At 28.2% G+C, this 20,848-nt stretch overlaps 2 protein-coding genes across 5 annotated transcripts; one reads left to right on the forward strand and one right to left on the reverse strand.

Annotated features, from left to right (window-relative positions):
* Positions 1 to 1,842: 1,842 nt before the first annotated feature.
* LOC112686615 (catenin delta-2) lies at positions 1,843 to 13,783 on the reverse strand. 4 transcript variants are annotated; one of them, XM_025558988.1, is made up of 18 exons: positions 12,513 to 13,783; positions 9,841 to 9,892; positions 9,216 to 9,281; positions 6,674 to 6,830; positions 6,433 to 6,580; positions 6,047 to 6,310; positions 5,794 to 5,913; positions 5,601 to 5,654; positions 5,309 to 5,528; positions 5,084 to 5,237; positions 4,880 to 5,019; positions 4,569 to 4,807; positions 4,338 to 4,471; positions 4,018 to 4,270; positions 3,802 to 3,940; positions 3,309 to 3,675; positions 2,354 to 2,446; positions 1,843 to 2,084 (listed from the first exon to the last, which is right to left on the reverse strand). In XM_025558988.1, the coding sequence occupies exons 2-18, from the start codon at positions 9,867 to 9,869 to the stop codon at positions 1,911 to 1,913; spliced, it is 2,751 nt and encodes a 916-aa protein (XP_025414773.1). In that variant the 5' UTR covers positions 9,870 to 9,892; positions 12,513 to 13,783; the 3' UTR covers positions 1,843 to 1,910. The 4 variants fall into 4 exon arrangements, with proteins under 4 accessions (XP_025414773.1, XP_025414772.1, XP_025414774.1 ...); XM_025558987.1 differs by having other exon boundaries at positions 4,338 to 4,474; XM_025558989.1 differs by lacking the exon at positions 9,216 to 9,281 and having other exon boundaries at positions 4,338 to 4,474; positions 12,513 to 13,781.
* A 5,207-nt stretch (positions 13,784 to 18,990) lies between these two features.
* LOC112686612 lies at positions 18,991 to 20,848 on the forward strand. Its single transcript, XM_025558985.1, has one exon. The coding sequence runs from the start codon at positions 19,637 to 19,639 to the stop codon at positions 20,846 to 20,848; it is 1,212 nt and encodes a 403-aa protein (XP_025414770.1). The 5' UTR covers positions 18,991 to 19,636.

The following is a 20,848-nucleotide window of genomic DNA, read 5'->3' on the forward strand; positions in this document are numbered from 1 at the left end:
TCCAAAATTAATTTTAACAAAAAAAAAAATTAATAACAATCTTATCTGTATCGAATAAAAGCTATCATTTTTTTTTACATTACAAATCATTATAGTATTAATAATATAATATTTAAAATATATTATTAAATAAACATTTGTTCAATGAAACCCCATGGATGATTTCTAATTGCAATATTCATAAGTAAATCATTTTTATTTTCATTATAATCTAGATCGTGATAAGTTGACTTAATTTTAAGTGATCATACAAATTTAATTTGCATAATCTTTCAAGTTTATCAATTCAATTAGTTATAATGACTCATGATTTAACATTATTCAAATATCTGATCAGTCCAAGACCATCAAGTTCTGAATAATTACAATACTATTTAAAATAATACAAGATACAAAAGGTTCCATTACATTGTAGAGGTCCATAAAAAATAAAATAATTAGAATGCAGACACTATACAGACTACTTTATTGATTTTGCTTGACATATTATGTATTTATATAGATTATATTATTAATAATAATAATTAAGTAACATAGATATTATGACACATTGGCCTTTTTAGTAATATTTTTCTAATTCTGAAACTAACAATAATGGCGTTAAAAAAAAAAAATTAATTTAATTTAAGTATTTCAAAAGAATACAAATATAAATAAAATTGTATTTCATGGAAGTGATTATAAAACCAAAGAAAACACCAAAACATATCTTATAATAAAGTACTAAAGCCAATGCAAATACATAAATTCATCAATAATAATAATTCAATAGTTTGACAAAGTCTATTGACTAATTAGGGTCCATAAGTATATAAATAAACTTTTAATTGGGAATATCATATATCTTACAATTTATTTTAATAATATAATATATTATAATAATATATAAATGTATATATGTAAAAAATGTCCACAATAAGTACGTATAACAAAAATATTAAAGTCAGGAACATAAAAGCACTTACAACTATTTGGTTGCCATTTTTTTCTTTCTAATATTAATAAAAAAAAAAAAAAAAATCAGTTTAAACAGATTATTATAGAATAAAAGTAATCATATTACAGTTTATTTTCAGGAGATTTTATATCTAATTATCTTACTATGATTAGATTTTTTTATATTTTCTTCTTACTTGCCCATTTGATACACTAAACTGAACAAAATGTATTTAGATTCCATAACTCAAACTGGTAAAAACAATATTTTTGATGTCACAATATATTTATTATAGCATGATTGCAAAAACAAAATCTCCTTCAAAACTTTTTTATTACTGATGTAACTATTGCTGCAATTATTTTATTACATATGTTAAAATATAAAGATCATTGCACAATAATGTCTTCAAATTGACTTACTTCAAGCAAAGTATACAATTCTTTTATAACAAATAATATTCCAATAAAACGTAAAGTATTTTAAAACATAAAACTCTCCAAATCTAAACTTTTAATTTTAGTATTTATTTTCATTATTGGATTAGAACCGAAGCTCTTTATTTCAATATTATGAATACAAATCAGTAAGAAAAGATATGTGAGCCCCACTTAATCATATTCAATTAAAAACCGATTTAATACTAATTCTAAAATTATCGTTATCATATTTTTATCATTATTGGCACATAAATATTATTTCCAAACATTGTGTGCATTTAGTAGTACATAAAATAATGGATGTGTAATGTGTGTATATAATGGATAAATATGTATGTTATTATTTACAGTTTATAAATTATTAAAATTATAAACATCCTTATCAACTAGTTATAATATAAAATTGGTTTTGTGTTTCAAATGTAGAAATAATAATAATATCACCTCATAATAACAAATACTTACAATGTATAAATTAAGATTTAAGATACTAAAAAAAAAATATGAGTGTTAAGTCAACACCCACATTGCATTTACACCCAAGAATCACCACCTTGTGCAGTAGATACATCAACAGATGAAACTTTTGGTTGCGCCTGTTCATTATAGTTCCACATTTCACCCATTGAGCTTGATGGTTCATACTGCTTGTTTTTCTTTTTCTCACGGTTGACTTGAGCATAAAGAGGTTCCCCTGGTCGTAATGGCTAAAGAAAAAATGTATTAAAAAGTATTTATTTATCAAGTACATTAAATAATGTACTATGTGTTCAAATTTTCATTAGACATGTAGCATAATAAATACAATATTTTTTGGTAAATTCTCAATATTTCACATTAAAAAAAAATAAAAATATATAAACATTTGATAAATATGTAATATTAAATCAAAGTAAATTATTCATTATAAAACTTTGTATATTTTAAAAATATGAAAACATTACCATTGCATATATTAAATCCTTTATCTACTTACATGTCCAGGGGAATATATTAATACTCCACTAGCTGGAGGAGTATGAGTAGATACTTCAGGATATGGCATATCTGCTAATGGAATGTCTTCATTCTGAAAACATTATTATGTATATAGAACCTAACAGAAGAACGTAATGTACTCCAATAGAGCAAATTCAGTCCAGAGATAATATGAAAATCTTATTTAAATGAAAATAGAAATGAAAGGGTCAGATAAATCAGTTAATTAATAAGTATAAATATCAACAAAAAGATTAAGTGATTTACCAAAAAATATTGTAAATGCAATAAAAATAATTATGAATATTGCAATTTATATACTATATTATCTAAATAAGTATTATATTTAATATTAATACATTGTTATAAATGTATTAAGATTAGTAATTGAAGCCACAAGTATGAAATCAACACCAAACAAAATTACTAATTAATAGGTAGTCTATAAGGATAATATTACATTCAAATTTAAATTAAATATAACAGGAATGTAACTTAGGAACTTAATAAATTATATAATTTACAACCACATAAAAAAAAATTTTAAAATATTAATATCTAAGTATAAAATAAAATCTTAAATATTTATTTTATATAATTGTTGTACATAATTTCAGTTAGTTCAGTTCAGTTAATTAATTACTAATAACCATAACAGTAAAAAAAAAATTTTCTGAAACTATAAAAATACTGATTTAAGAATAAAATTATTTAAAAACTACTTAATGTTTTCAAAAAATGTGTAAATAACTAACAAATTAAATTTTGCAAAATTGGTGGTAAAAAATATACATACATGTATGTATATAATCCAGTCAATATTTATTTCCCAGTAAACAAATTTTTTTGATTCAATTATTTCAAAATGTATAATATATTTACAATGAAAAAAAATAATATACCATTTAAACACATAGTATTTACATAAAAAAAACATTAATAACTCAACTCACAGCTTGATAAGTAGAATTGGTGTTAGAGTTTGATAATGAGTGATTCATCTGTGGGACATTTGGATTTTGCCTTTGTATCGTTCTATCTTCATATCGAGTACCACCTTGACTTGCCATTGGACGATTAAGTGTACTGTTTGCATTATTTGGGGAGTTGACACCGCCTGCTGCATTTCTTGCTGCAATAGTCTTAGTAACAAAATCCTGTTCTCTCCAACCATGCTTTTTATATGCATCTCTAAGTTCTTGATGTTGCCACATAGCAAACAATACTTGACTGGCAAATTTTAGAACTCTTGAAGTGTATTTCTGACGCTGCCTAATAATGTTCATCAATCTTTCTACTCCACTAGAGTCCAGTAAAGACCTACAAATAAATATTTCATATATTTAATTATTTTACTATATTAAGTTCACAAATGTATAATAAATTATTATCAAAGTTATAATTGCAGTATAGCTGCAATTAAATTAATTTTTTAGAATTATTTACCTGGCAAATTCAGCATTTTTTTTAATAACTTCATTTAATGTAGCTAAGACAGCTGCTATAGTATCATCTGATGTTCCTTGATCGTGTTGAGCATTCCCCGATGGTAATTTTTGGACTAAATCCCTCATTGCATATTTACCTAAGTATTAAAATATATATTATAAAATGTATATTTAACACTTTCTATAATAGAAAATATGACTACTTAAAACTTACCAATGAGTTCTTTATTTCTTTGGTCAATAGCCAAATTCCTTAATGCTGTGGCAACAGCACAAACAACACGGTCAACTTCCATACGTAAGAGTTCGACCAGAATAGGTAGACCTTTTTCTTTTCTAACAGCAGCTCTAATTTCAATACTAGGCTGCCAATAACAAGCAGCTAAATTCTGTATTGCACCTGCAGCAGCCTCAAGAGTTTCTGGATTTGAACAACTCTGTAGTAGAGCTAAGTATGATTGAACCACCTAAAAATATTTTTATATATTATTAAGAATTATGTTAAGTACATTAGGTAATAATGAAAGCTCTTACTTCTGGTTGCCATAATAATTCCATTCCCTTGGCGGGTTCTGATCTAGGAATTATACGACTACTAGGATTTTCTTTAGGAGAAACAACTTGTATATCTTTTTTCTTTTTACTCGCACCAAAACAACCTAGATTTTCTGCTAAATCAGAGAAAGCAAAATAAGTAATATATAAATAAATATGTCTTTTTTAGTTTTTTTAGAATATATTAGTTTTCACTGTTTAAAATCCAACCTTTAGGTGGAGGACCGACTCTACTTTGAGTTGGTAAAGGATGTTTATCATAATTTGGATCTTCAAATTCTTGACATCTATATGATAAGTTACGTAAAATGCATACACAATTTTCTACACTTTTATTTCCAATATTTGATTTTTCAATAGCAGTTGAAATTACATAAAGAAGTGAATCAATCAAGTGCTCGCATTCTCGCAATTTTCTTCGAGCATATTCACCAGCTGAACTAATATTCCTAATTATCAAAAATAATGTATTTAAATAAGTTTACAAGTTTAACAATTAGAAAATATCAAAAATAGTATACCTTAATACTCCAGAAGTATTTCTAAATACAGTTGACCAACAAATATCACTGCAAACAGTCGGACTCCATCCTGAATGAGGAAGTAATATATGATTTACAATAGTTGAAAGGCCATCATCAATTATTGATTTTTTCAAATCCTATCATATAAATTAATTAATTAAAAAATTAACAGTCATTTTTTTTATTCAAAAAATGTCATGCCTCGCACGATGATAAATTCCATAAAACTCCAGTAACAAGTTCTTTAACTTCGGCATCAGCAGATTTATGCAATAAATTGATTAATAATGGTATTCCACCAGCATCTTTAATAGCTCGTTTGTTTTCATCATTCTGTCTTCCATATGACAAATTTCTAAAAATAAATAAATAACAATTTTAACTGATTGACCTTCAATATAAACATACTATGTTAACATTTATTACCTAAGGGCGCCACATGCATTTCTATAAACATCCGGACAGTCATGGTTTAAAAGTTTAACCAATGCAGGTATTCCACCTAAAGTCCTTGTTTTTTGTTTATTTGGGTCATCCATGTAACATAAATGCTGTAAATAAGCAGCTGCATTTGCTTTAATTAAATTATTTGGATTAGCCAGGAATGTTATAACTTCGGGCAAATTAGGATCCCTCCATCTTAGACCTAAATAAGAAAATTAGTAACGTTACATAAAAAAAAAAAAATCATCACATTAACATAATAACAAATATCAACCTTGAGCCATTTGATCTCCACATTCGTCCATATTCCATGATCCACTCATTTGATCTGAAAAAATAAATATTTAAATAATATTTTGAACTTAATAATTAAGTTTATTATTAAACTTAAATTAATTTATTAAAATATAAATCAAATAAGTTAAACTATATATGTGTATATAATAACATATAAAAGTAATACTAACCATAACAATCACCAGGTGAAGGTGTGATTCGGTGATAATGCTCATGGTTTGGATGCAATTGGTTTGAATCAAGTTCTTCATATCCAGAAGGAGGGTATGGTAACCCTTTTCTCATATATTCTAAAAAAAAGTTAAAAATTAAATAATCTAGCAATGCATTTTCAAATATTTAATATTTTCTAAATGTATACATTCTTATATACTTATACTACATATTTGTATAAATGAAATCTATAATTCTTATTCTAATCACCTTGAGCCAAGAGCTGCTGTGGTGGAGGAGATTCACTACATGCGCTAGGACTTGGTGGTGTAGGTACTGTTTCATTATATTCATGTCCCAGTTGATTAGGAGGCACACCAGTATCATACACATGGTATGGATTTCCATCTATTTTAGCACCTTGCTGGTTAGGCATATTAGAGTTGTAATACGAAAGTCCAGGGTGTACGCCAACATAGTGGTCATAATCTTGACAACCTGGATTGTAATTTTGGTAGTCATTGTTATAATGTCCTAAAAAAAATTTAAAAAATAAATGGAAATTCTAATTTATTTATATTTAAATTAATCAATTATTCAGAAAGGATAGTATATTTTTTTTTTAAATGAGTATTAAAAAAATTAACTGTACGAACCAGATTCTGACATATGAGCTGGATTATTTGGTTGAGTTGATGAGTTTGATGAAGATGACACTCCTAATGTATATGGGATGTAATCTAAAGAATGACCATTCGGAATCATATGATGAACTTCTCGAACAACTTTTGTCACAGTTGTAACCTACAATAAATATAATATGCTAGTATACTATATTATTTACATAATTCTATTTGAATTTTAAATTTCTATATTAGTAAAAAAAATTATAATTACTTGTTGAGTTGTTTGATGTTTTTTTGTTTGAGATACTAGCACTGGATTTTCACTACATTGAGCAGATGAACTTGATGAATGATTTTCTTGAAGACCACTATTTGAGTAAGTGATATCATTGGGATAAGAGTTATTTTGAGAGAGGTCTGACTGAGCTCTAAAAAAAAAAAAATTTAAAAAATTAGAATTGCTTTTAAGTTCCAGTAACAATGTACACATTTTCATTGTTTTAATTTTTTTACAATTAAATACATATAAATAGTTCATACATTTTACAAAATAACTACTAAATTAAAATTAATTTATAACACTAATTATACTTTTTTTTATACTAATTATAATTTTATATGAGCTTAACACTAATTATACTTAAGCTCATATAAAATTAAATATTTGTATATATATTTATAATAAAAACTGTTATAAAAGTACACCGGGGATTACAAAACACATGAAATATATTAAATACATATGCATTGTAAGTTTTAAATTTGACTCAATTATAGGTAAGAAAATATTAATAGGTTTGTATATTACTAGAAACGTATATAATATAAAATAATTTTTATTTAAAATGTTCAAAAAAAATTTTTTTTTAAATATTCTTTAACTAACTGGTTGATTAATAATGATTATTTTATTTTATTTTAACTAGTAAGATAAGAAGATAAAATTATTAAACATTAAACAATTTTAATTTATAAATAATTATACTAATTTAATAACAAAAATATTCTTAAACATTTTTAATTAAATTACGTCAAATCAAATTGAAAAAGGGAGAGGAATAATTAGAAAAAGGAATATAATACAACTCTAGACAAACTAGCTGAATAACAATGGTTTTGCCCATGTGTAGTTTTTTGTATTTTTATAATTGTTGACCCTGTGTATTAACAGCCAGAAATTGGCAAAAAATTAGTATATTTTAATATTTCGAAGACAAATTGTAAAATGCATTTCTAATTGGAGAATTTAAGGTAGAACAAGTTAATAATAAATTTTAAAAACTTAGAAAGCAAGTACTCATATATTATACAATTTGTATAACATACATCAATACATCTGTTTTGATAAAATATTTGGTAAGAAAGTAGCTTCAACTGTTTCTTCAGCACTATTAGAGTAATCATATTTTTGTAAAAAATAATAATACTCTTTCGCCCAAATTAAAATATATATAACCATAAGTATGTTGTATAAGATAACAATTTAACATTGTTAAAATACAAGGTTAAATTAAATAAAATTAAATATTAAAATATTAACATTATATTATCACCACTGAAAAAGTAGAAAATTATATAAAATACAACTTTAAAATAGTTTACGACTATGACACAATACTAAGTTATTACAGAGTAAATGGTTTTAAATTGGTTACAAATTAATTGATAGGATAGAATTGATCATAATATTTGATTCAACATGTAAAATTTGTGCATATCAACTATGATTAGTTTTATAAATATAATTTTTATATTTATAAACATGTAAATCTAAATCATTAGAATTTAGGATTTACATAACTAAAAAAAAACTAATATGATACATACTTATGATAATAAGTTAAATTACAGTATAATACTGAATGTTTGACTATTATAATTGCAATAAATACAACAAACCATAATTTTAATTTTTTAAAAGTTTAAATTTACATAATTATATTAAAAATTGTTTTATTTTACTACACTGTAAAAATTAACTATTAACACATTTCAAATCATGTGATCATAACATATCATATTCATATCAACAATTTAAGTAATAAAAATGCTCTACTTTTTAAAATATATTTTAGCACATACCAATTAATATGAGTGAAATTTACAAAATACCTGATTTACTGACAAATATCATGTAATATAGGCTAAATATATAATAAAATAATAGGCTTGTTATTTATTATTAATTAATTAATAGTGCTAGAATTATTTTCACAAATAAAGCAGCCTACATCCGAATACAGCATTGCGATATGTGAAGTGGATATAAAAACTACTAGTATAAAACAAGTAATCTTCTTTCCAAAAACTTTCCAGATTATTTTAAGTTATATAATTTACATCATAAGGACATAATGTAAAAACGTGGATCACCAATTATTTTACTTATATTTACTAAAATATTGGTCATATTATAGTATATTGATTAGGTATAGCATCTCTTAAATGTTGTAAAAACTGGTCTCTACTAGAAATTGAATGATTATAAATATATACGTATATTTGATATTAATCATGTTATATAAATACTAGTGGTCAATAAATATAAAACTAAAAGCTATATTTTGAAAGTAACAATTATATACACATAAATTAAATAATATCAAATTCATTAATGTATGAAATTATGAGATATTATTTAATATATGTTTAAATATTATTGAATAATATTATGAGTTTGATTAATTTTTCAGTAAATATCATGCATTTAAAAAAAAACTACTATAAACTGTCTAGCAAAAATTAAAAAAAAAAAAAAAAACAGCCAAATTCAAAACAAGCATGTATATAGAAAGGGTAAATATAAGCAATACCTTTGTGTAATCTCAGTGCAAGTAAAGCTTTGCTCTTGAAGCTTCTCCACCCTCCTGTTCACCAACCTGTCACCCAAGCAAATTTTAAAAATAAAAGTGTTTATTATACTAAACAATGCTACATTAAAATGAAATAGTTAACATTTTAATAAATTATTAACGAGTCCAATAAAAAGATAAATGGTACTTAAATTCTTTAAACAGCAAGTAATAAAAATAAAATAAAAACTCCTAAAATCTATATTAAATCATTGTTTGCCAATACAGTTACTTTATTTATAGTAAGAAATAAAAACAAATGATTAACATATAGTTTTAAATAATACTTAATTTTTCTAAAAATTATAGTTATAACAATTATAACAATATTTATTGTAATTATTTGTGTTTCGAATAATAAATAACATGATGTTTCAAAGCTTTCCATAACCAAGTATATTGTTAGTTAAATGTTAAAATTTAAGAAGTAAGTCATCAATATTTAAATTAATTATTTGTTAGGTATTATATAATAAGCTCAAGTATAGCAAGTATGTATTTTACTTATTATAACAAATATAATTAAAAATATATTATAACTTTATGACTTTATTTATATAATGAATGTCCATTAAAATATACTTACAAGCATGAGTCGACCAGCTGATTACTCATTGATAATATGACACTTATGTAGCCTGAGAACACATTAAAGATTTGTATAAAATTAGTGAAATATAAAAAATAGAATGTGATTTACTAAAGGATAAAATAGGAACTATAAAATTTAAAATAATATGAACTATGAATTTTATAATGATTTTTCATTCATTTATAATTATATTATTATAATAGTTACCTATAAAGATACTGCAGTAAATTAGAATCTATATTTTTTGGGGGAAAATTGCAATTCAAATTATTTATTTATTTATATCCTCAAGTAATATTAATATTCTATAAACAAACAAAGTAATATTTGTACATATTTTGATATTAGTAAGTTAGTTAGATATGGAGTTCTACTATTAAAAAAAAATAATAAAAATAATTACTATAAAATAGTACTTGATTCAAAATTAAATTAAATCTTCTTCTTCTACTCCTTTTCCTTTCTTCCAACTATTTGGAGTATTACATAAAATTAAATTAAGTACTATTAAAATAATTATCAAATTATTGTTAAAAGAATAATTAAAAATAAAAACATTAAGGTCAAACAATTTTTGGAACATATTTACATCCCAGATATAATATAACCAAGATTTACATTTTAGAATCATCCATATAAACTGTTTATTTGCTATTTATTGCTAAATTAACCCTTAATAATAATTATAATTATCTAATCATAATTTTCTACAACAAAACCCTAGCAAACTGATCATAATATTTCACTAGTGATCACATATTGACCTAATTATTTAATTACACTTTTATTGAGCTAGACTTACCGACAATTCAAACAATAATAAATTACAAACAAAAGAAAAATATATTTTTTGGGCATGCTATTATTAAACTTCAATAGTCAGGCATAACACTAATACTAAACATGAATTATGTTTTAAATAAAGTACTATATAATTTATATTACATTATTTGTTTTTAATCTATATATAAACATTTATTTATGTTATTATAACATTGATGGTTTTTTTTTTTTATAGTATTATAGTATGTAAAAAGTCTAAAAAAAAAGATGACTAATCATAAGATGATTGTATTATTTTTAAATGACTCAGTTTCCATTTACTATTGCACGGCACATTCCTGACCATAGTTATAAAGATAAAATTATTTATATATGGATAACTTAAATTACTTTGGCAGTAACATTATAAGACTGTATACAAAAATTAAGTTCCATATCTTATTTAATATTTTATTAATCAAATAATATTTCAATGAAAATGTTCACTATTTGTATTAAAATGTCTTCTGTACATTGAAATTAAATGAAAAACAACCAAAGTAAATTAATGAATATAAAAATGATGGTAAAAATAAATTAAAATATTACATATTTTTAATATTTTTACTATTAAAAATTATAGAATAATTTGAAATAATAAAAAAACAAAAGAATAATAATTTAAATTAATTAATAATACCGGAATTAATACTGTAAATAGGTTGTTATATTAATAGTAAATACTTTTATTAATTTTGATCATAAAGTAGGTATAAGTAATCATAAATATATAATTTACATAAATATTTGTATCACTTCAAATATATATGGGCAATATCCATAAACTAGCTAAAGACATAATAATATTAATAAACTTAATAATACCAATTTCAGATGGAAATGTTTAAAATTGATAATTTAAATATTTACATCCTTTGAGAACAATTTTGATTTATTAAACTTGTTAACAATAACAATTTAATGTAATTTATCTAATCAGAATACAATGCACATTGTAATATATATATATATACATAACTGTTATATAGTTGCCAAAACAATAAACACAGATTATTTTTTGTGGTAAAAAGTATAGCAAACTCTGATTATTGAGTCTTGCTCAACATCATTAAAAAAAATATAAAAATTGCAAAAATGTATAGAAAATAGAATTATTTAAAAGTGTATAAGAAATAAGTAAAAATAAACAAGAACACTTAGATCAATGTATCTCAATAGTTAAATAAAAATATTAAAGAAAACATACAAGTTATGTGAATAATCCATAAATAAGAAAGAACTTTTACTCAACCACTTAGCATACTACTTCAACACATCTGATAATGATTTATAATAAGTAGTTTTAAATGATTCAAGTTTTAAACAATGATTTAAAAGACAATGATAAATTTTTAATTACGAGTAAGAGCATATGATGAAAATCGGTAGAAAATATATTCTACCCGTGGACACACCTACAGTCCAAGACCTAGATAGCAAAGGAATAAAAACTATTTATATTATAAAAAATCTTATCTAATATACTTGTCGGACAAATAACTGTCACGTTGACATGAATACAATTTACGATACTATAGCCTTGCAAATGAGTCTTCTGACCTGAGGAGATCATCGACAGGTTTCAATACTGTGACTAGATGTAAAAGATGTACGCAACGGGTAGTGGATCGGACTAGGTGATAACAGAAGCAAAAACAACAGGAAGACGGTAGACCTGCACGCCGAAAAAGCCATGGCCAAGGGAAATCGCAAAAACTTGACTACCCGCTAGCTAACTTTCGCGTTGTTGGCGGGCTACGCCTTATTTCCGTGGAATACAAAAAAAAAACCGATTGACCACTGTGGACAGTGGCGAGGTAGGAAACCTTTGGCGAGCCACGTACCTTTTATAGCAAGAAGAGCAGCGATCGGACGTCGTTCAACGGATCATTTCCGGCGTGTCAATAGAGCCAGGAACGAAGACACGTTTAACGGTAGTGTTACGGGTGCGGTGTCGCGATCGTCGAGCTTCACTGTTAACGTGTAGCAGTCGTCTACAACGTAACGACGACGGAGGCGGCAGCGGCGGCGACGGCGGCGGCGGCGGCAGCTGCAAAAGCGGCGGCGGTAGCGGCGCACGGACGACGGGTCATACGCATCGCGTTCTCTGTCGGCGATGTGGGCGCCGAAAACACCGGGGACGGCGGAGACGGTCACGCGGACGGTCGCGCGCGTTCGGCGAGGGAGTCGATTGAAGAGCTCAGACGAAGTCGTCAGACACGTATCACGTCAACAGCACGGTGTGTCCGCGGCAATGAACGGCGCGCGCGTGCCGAGAGGAAAAAAAAAAAAACAGTATCGCCGTCGTATTATCATACGGGGAAAACGCTATCCTCTCGGGTTCGTACGTCATCAGTCATCATAGCGCGTACGTGTATACGTGTATAGTGTATGGAAGTGCGGGCCCGGGCGTGCGCAGCGCGCGCGCGAGTGCGTGCGCGGAGAGGAAGTGTGCGATAGAACGAGTGCGGGTGAGAGAGGGAGGGCGCGCGTGCGGGCGGCCAACGCGGCCGACGGAGAAACAACAACACGACGGGGTTATCATCAATATGATATTGTCAACGTGATACTTTTTTCGCGTTCCGTCTCACTCCCTCCGGCCGTGCGTTCCCATTTCCCTTCCCGGTCGCTCGCCCTCGCCGCGTTTCACCGACTCCCACTCACGGGCGCTCTCTTTATTTTTCGCTCGCTCTCTCTCTCCGCGCGGTCCCGGCCCACCCCGCACCGCCTGTTCCGTACTCGTATCCCGCTCGGCGGTGCACGAGGAACGGGGTCGCCGCGCTGGGCGTGCTACGATAACGCGATACCGGACAAAACGTACTATCAAACACGCGTTTCGTGTCCTGTTGTTTTTCCACGCGCGAGAACGTGTCGGAAGTGTAACGGGGCCCAAGGGCGTTCGCTCGGTTCCTCGGCCCGTCGGACGCAAACCCAAAATTCCCGTCCGCCAAACGTAAACAACCGATCGCGACGGCCGTGTTTGTACAACGCGTGCGCGCGCGCGCGAACGCTCCTGGCGGCAGTCTCTCGCTCGCGTCTGGAAGAATGATCGCCCGGCAGCCAGCGGTCATGTGTAAATAAACCACGGGCCGCCGCCACCCGCCGCCCCCAATGGTAGGTACCGATCGCACTCGTCTCGTCGGCGGGCGCTCCCGTGCGCCGGTGGCTAGGTGTGGGCCCCGGTCCTGGCTCGGCGGCGGGAACAACCGATGACGGTTAGCACCCGCGCGATGATGAACGACTAGACGAACAGTACGCGCGCCCCGGCGGCGAAAAATTGATCTGAAAACTTCTCTGCTGTCGCGCGCGGCCGCCGGTTTGACCTGCAGACATTTTCCCCCCACGCGCGTCTGCCCCAATACCCTCTCGGCGGTGACACTCGTGCAGTGTTCGCAGTGGTCGACAGGTACCTACACCGTGTCTGGGTCCCTTTCAACACGCGCTACCGAATGCATTCGAAGCCGACCGGCGGACTTTAACGGGATCCGCAACATTTGCTCGCACGGGGTAGGTACGAGGGCACGGGCGACCGATTTGTTTGCGCAGACACTGTTTGCACAAACCTGCTGCAAACGGAAATACATGTAAGCCGACGAGTAGTTTTTCACACTCTCCGACGGTTTTGGCTTTAAATGTTATATTATGTTGTTTTAACAACAGTCAACATTTACACACTCCGTGAAATATGATTGCTGATAAATTGTATTTCTCTCTCTCTCTCTCTCTCTCTCTCTCTCGCTTGTAAACTCTAAAAGCTAATTTGTTGTATAAATATCTGGTTGACGCCAGAGATTTTAATAAAACAGTAGAGTCGTGCAAAATATATCTAAATATTTATTTAATATTGTGTACAACTACACGGTCTGTAGTGTCAAACGATTTTATCATATACGTATGTATACGAAAAGTGTATTGAGTACATACAGTATATTTTTAATTTATTTTAATATTATTTATCTGTATACGTAATCGGTTGGATTGAAAAAGCGAGGGTATATTTGGTTTGGTGGACATTTTTATTGAGTGCACAATTCGCGTTACACAAAAGGTACAAATTCCTACTATAATATAAACACCAGATACGGGTTCGAAGCAAAAGTTAAAGAATTCCTTCGTCGACACGTATAATTACACACATTCCTCAGTCCTGCCCGTTGAAACACGCGTCAATTATTATTCAAATGTTAGGTAGCGCTCCGCAACATCGTTGCTTATTCGATAAAATTAAAATTAAAAAACCTTGCGCAGAGTTAAGCTACATGATACATACATACGTACAAAACCAAAAGAGCAAATCGATTAATTTCATGTGTAGGAAGTATTATGAATATGGACTTTCTAAAGTCAATATTTTTGTGCGCAAGTAATATGTGAAAACTTAATACATGCATAACTTAAATTTCACGACATTGTTATTTTTAATTTTACTGAATATTAATTACAAATTATACCTACGAAGGAACCTCCTAACATTTCTCACTTACTCGTGTGCATACACACATTATACGTATAGATAATAACATACTGTATGCATATACAGTTCACATAATCTTAAAGATCTGTTTTGTTTTACATATTAACAGTGCCAGGCCCGGATTAACACTATCGTATGCCCTAGGTCCCTAGTCCTTGCAGGGCCGTTGTCCAGTATTTAAATGGTTAAGAAATCTACTCTTTGGGAGAGGAAGTGTAGAATCTCATGCAGTAATAAGCTTTTAAAAACAATAATATTTACAACATAAAAATCAAATCTAAACTTTTATATGATAACTATTATACATTTTTATACGATAAATTTTAATAAATGTTAAAATAATTCATTTTCATCCAAAACATATAATATAAATTGCCTAAAATCATAAAAAAAATTTTTTATACCAAATTACATACTACAAAAAAATCGTAGCCACACATTTTCATAGGTCCAAAAATCTTCGTAGACCCTAGGCACAGTACCTATAGTGCCTATGCGCTATATGGCCCTGACCAGTGCATTACAATGTATAATATTTTTTTTTTTTTTTTTCTATAGATATAAAATTCGGATCGGATAGAATTTATATACAAACAATTTATAACTGATTATTTGTTTATGTACATTGTGTGTACTAATATAATAGGTACAAATAACCAAAAAGACCAAATACATCAATATGCTAATAACAAAAATAAACATCGAAATCCACTCCCGATATAAATCGTTTTCACACCTCACAAATAACATCATCTCAATGAGGTTGATATCAAAAGAACCGAAAACTGGTTTACGTGTTTTTTTTTTATATATATATTTACTTCTTACAGTAGTACAACATGATTACAAAATCAGTAGGGTCCGACCGTCTCGAGCACTTCGACGGCCATAATAAAAACATCCCTGCTGTGTAGCTATTGACTGTTTTCACTGGCTACTGTGTATAATATGATGTTTACATTGTATTACCTTTGTACTACCTACCTTAACCTATCTTCAATAGTCAGTCGGTCAACTATACCTTTCCGTTTATCTTAAATCTTTTCAATCTTATACAAACCAAAACACCTACCATGCAACGGTGACTTGACCCAACCACTTTCCTCTTATTCATGGCGTCCCTTATCATTTTTTAATCGTTAGTCGTTTCTTAAAATGAAACAATGTAATACACGCGCTTACACAAATAAGAATTGTCTTAATTGTTTAACTCTGAAATTAGTATTTTAGAAAACTGCGTATAACGATTATATAAATTATTTATTATTATTGTTTAGTTTATTCTAATTATTTTTCTCGTCTACGCATTTCTAACCATCTCCATTATTATACTCTACAGACAGTGGCGTATATAGGGGGGGGATCTGAGCCCATAGTGACATTTTTAATGAAAACATTTTTGGTCTTTCAAGTACTGTTTTTAATTTTTATATATCATAAATAATTATGATTTAAAGCTTAAAAATAAAAATAATATTACCTATATAATGTTTAATTTTTAGTTCGTACTTTTCTTATAAATAGCTGATATAATGATTATGAATTACGCCAAACCAGTGATAATACGCTATTTTTAAAAAATTATGTGTTCATAAAATAATAAGCTCATAGTGAAAACAATTTCTATATACACCATTGTCTACAGATATACTCATTCTTTAAATAACATCTGATAAAATATTGCAATGACTACCTACAAAAATAACTTACTAATTTGGCACTATTGTTCATATCTGTAATTCAATTTGTAATGATTCAAAAAATTTGTATTAATTAACCGCGTAATATTGATTGAATAATCTTATAATAAAACACAAGACAAGATTTTATGGTTAATATTAATAATATATTTTAGAAACATAATTTTAAAATACTTTAATCTGTCTATTATAAACATAAAAATCTATTTACTATTATGAATTAAGAAGAACTGAAATGAGTTCAAATATAAAGCGTAAAATATTTAATGATGGAGCGTACTTACTGATCCTACCATATATTACAAATCTTCCTACCTTGATTATATATAAATTATATATGTATTAATATAAATTCTTACCTGTGTATTGCAAATAAACAACTTTTCAAGTTTTTGTGTATTTAAAAGATGGAGTTCCACTGAGTGAATATATACGTAAGGTTCGATAAATTCAAAGTGAAAGTCTGTCAGAAAATTGAGTCCACTAATAGGAATCTGCTTCACGGGATTTTATACTCGTTAACGAGACTTTATACGACTCAGCGTCTTTTACAATGCATTAAAGGTTTTTTATAGATGCCGAAATGTGATTATCGTTGCTCTAATTTAATGATTTATTAAATAGTTATTATATATAATAATACATTCAATTATTATGATTAACTTATTATTATAACTAATTTAATTTATAATTGTTGTGGCCTAGTTTAATTATTATAATACGCAGTAATTTAATATTGTTTAATGAATAATGTTTTAATTGTAACTGGACAATAGATTAGATTTATATATGTGTAATTTTTATCTAAATAATCTTTATAATTTTTATCTATCTAATCTATTAACAAAATTACTGTTAAATGTTAAAATAGATTGTTTAAAAAATAATATCTTAATACTATTCAATTTTGATATAAATAATTTAATAATAACAAAATTACTGTTAAATGTCATATTTCATGACAAATATTTTAAATGTTATTACTAGAGCTCGGATGTTAATGATCAACATTTCATAAAAATATGCATTATAAAATATCAAAGTATGCAATTATATGCCATAAAATGTATTAAATATACCTATAATTTCAACAAATATATACAAAAAAATAGTTAATATTAATTAAAAAAATGTATATACTCTTTCGAATGTGTATTTAAAATTACTTTATTACAAAAAACAGAGTTGATGATTGAAAAAATTCACATATGAAAAAAAAATTAATTAGTTTTCGATCTATAAAAGTTAAATTTTACATAGGTTAAGTTTAGTTAATTTTACATAAGTATCAGGGTTGCACTGTAGAACAATAATTTTTCTGATATTTTCAAACTTGAAGGGCCTTCGACGATCCGACAAAAAGTTTTTTTAGACAATAACTACAATACAATTAACGGTACTGATTGATAATTTATAATAATATGAACAATTTTTAATAATATACTTATAATTTATAAAATATATGCTACTTCATCTAGAAACAATCGATATATACATTTATATGCTCAAAAATGTCAAATATGCAAAATAAGTTTGCATTTTTGCAGTTGAGATTTCATGAATCGAATTTATATCATATTGTGATATAATTCTGGTCGCGCAAAAAAAATATGCCAAGTAATAAACATCCTAGCTTTAGTTATTACCTATATATTTTAGGTAATCGATGATTAAATATATTAATACGTTATATATTAATATATTAATTACATATTAGTTGTTAATATCATTATAATTTATTATATCATTATTTTAGCTTAATATCTTCATATGGATAATTTTAAATTCCACTGACCAAATAATTAAGCATAGGTAACTTTAACTACGGAGTAAGTAAGGTTGTAATAAGACTATTTCATAAAAATCTATAGACAAAATATATATCTTGTTCTTGAACGAAGAAATCTTTATTCTGTTGAATATTTATCTATCATTACAACAATGCAAATATTGCTTAATTATTAATACAGGTTTATTGATGACTTATGTTTTCATCAAAATATTTCCTTTATTTTTATAACCCTCTCGTATAAATCCTACATTTTTACCGTTGTGGCCTTGTGGATATACGATTTTAAAAAATACCTAAAAATAGATTAATTTAACCTATATTAAAAACTGAAAGATTAATAGAAAACAAATAAATATTTTATATAATATAATATAGTAATAACCGCATAAAATTAAAATGTTCACTGAATACTTATATCAGCGTTTGCTATGCCAGTAGAATCATTGGGAGGGAGAAGGCAACAGATGCTTTTGCCACAATCTAGACTCCGGTGCAACTCGTTTGCGCACAATTTAAATTTTTTACCTGGATATCGATGACTCGTTTGCGCACAACGAAATCAGTCGTTTACCTGTAAACGGACGACTCGTTTGCGCACAACATAATCACTAAGTAACATGTATTTTATATTTTTAAATTTGGACTTACCTAAAGTAATTGAATTATCAGTACAAATTACCAGCATATCAATATCAATACATAATGATTTAAAATAATCGTCGTGTATTAGGAAAGCGTAATACTTTTAAACAGTCGTTCGCCAGAAAGCTGTACTATAACTACTAACTGTATTGACTGTGGATATCGAAATTTGTGATGTTTTTGAAACGCGTCGAGGAAAAAAATGTTTAAACATAGAAAGTTATAAATTTAGAGAATTCCGAACTTTAAAATCTGACGATAAACATTTTAGGTGTACAAATAAAAAATGTTCCGTAAGTGCTGTAGTTAGGTTAGTTAATGAATCATATAAAATTTTAAAAATGACCAACACGCATACCCATGTACGACGACCGAACAATTCATCGAGAAGTAGTAAGAAGCAAATTGAAACGTAGAGCTGAAGAGGATTTACATATTAAACCAAATAAACTAATACGCCGGGAATTGAAAAACAATGATAACTCTGAACATCTTCAATATAGCGATATGAAATTAATTCGAAGATCCATGTATGAAAAACGAAAAAAATCCTTTCCAAACATACCGAGATCTTTCGAAGATGCTAAAAAACAATTAATTGATGATCAGCATAATCTTACTTACAAAGGTAATAAATTTTCTTTCGTTAGTGATGATGAAAATATATTTATATTTACATGTAAACAAAATTTGGAATTGCTACAAAGTGCAGAACACGTTTTTGGGGATGGGACATTTTCATTCGCTCCGAAATATTTTGTTCAACTTTATACTATTCACGTATTTAAAAACAATTTTTATGTTCCTGTGGCGTTTTGTTTTTTAAGTAACAAACATACTGATACTTACATCAATATGTGGAAAACATTACAAAATATATGTATTCAAATTACTGGTAATATAATAAATTTAAGCAATTTTCATGTCGACTTTGAAAAATCTGCGCATAATGCAGTATTGCAAATTTTCCCTTACTGCAAAATCACGTGTTGTAACTTTCATTTAGGGCAAAATTGGTTTAGACATATTCAACAATATAAATTATTATCAAGCGAGTACTTAAACAACGACTCAGAAGTTGGCAAATGGATGAAATGTTTTTTTGGATTAAGTTATTTACCTCCTGACGAAGTTTCTGATGGATTTTGTGATCTTATGTCGATAGCACCAAGTACTACGTCTAGTAATATTTCTATATTTTCCGATTATATTTTAGAAAATTACATTGCATCGGACAGCAATTTTCCTCCAACATTATGGGCTTGTAAACCTACTAATAATCCTAAGACTACTAATGGTGCAGAGAGTTATCACAAACAATATAACAGTCAGTTTTACTCTGCTCATCCGCACATACATCAAGTAATCGACGTCATTATTGAAATTCAAAGTGACACTGATTTAAAAATTAATTCAATAAACAATAAAATCATAAATTTCAAAAGAAAAGAGATAATTAATAAGGAGATACAATTGGAAAACATTTGGAATGAATATAAAAATAATATTATTAATCGTTTAACTTATATAAAGAAAATCGGACTTAAATGCCACCATTCTAAATTAGTATAA

This window comes from Sipha flava, unplaced genomic scaffold, assembly GCF_003268045.1.
Source record: "Sipha flava isolate LNK unplaced genomic scaffold, YSA_version1 318_pilon_pilon, whole genome shotgun sequence".
In the NCBI taxonomy this organism is placed as follows: Eukaryota; Metazoa; Arthropoda; class Insecta; order Hemiptera; family Aphididae; genus Sipha; species Sipha flava.

What these genes read in the sequence shown, in the direction of transcription:
- LOC112686615 (XM_025558987.1), bottom strand. Translation starts at nt 9,869, where the DNA reads ATGAGTAATCAGCTGGTCGACTCATGCTT. An exon ending in CAGCTGGTCGACTCATGCTT is followed by an intron (nt 9,282 to 9,840) that starts GTAAGTATATTT and finishes CTTGGGTGACAG; the next exon opens with GTTGGTGAACAGGAGGGTGG. An exon ending in TGCACTGAGATTACACAAAG is followed by an intron (nt 6,831 to 9,215) that starts GTATTGCTTATA and finishes TTTTTTTTTTAG; the next exon opens with AGCTCAGTCAGACCTCTCTC.
- LOC112686612 (XM_025558985.1), top strand. Translation starts at nt 19,637, where the DNA reads ATGTACGACGACCGAACAATTCATCGAGAAGTAGTAAGAAGCAAATTG.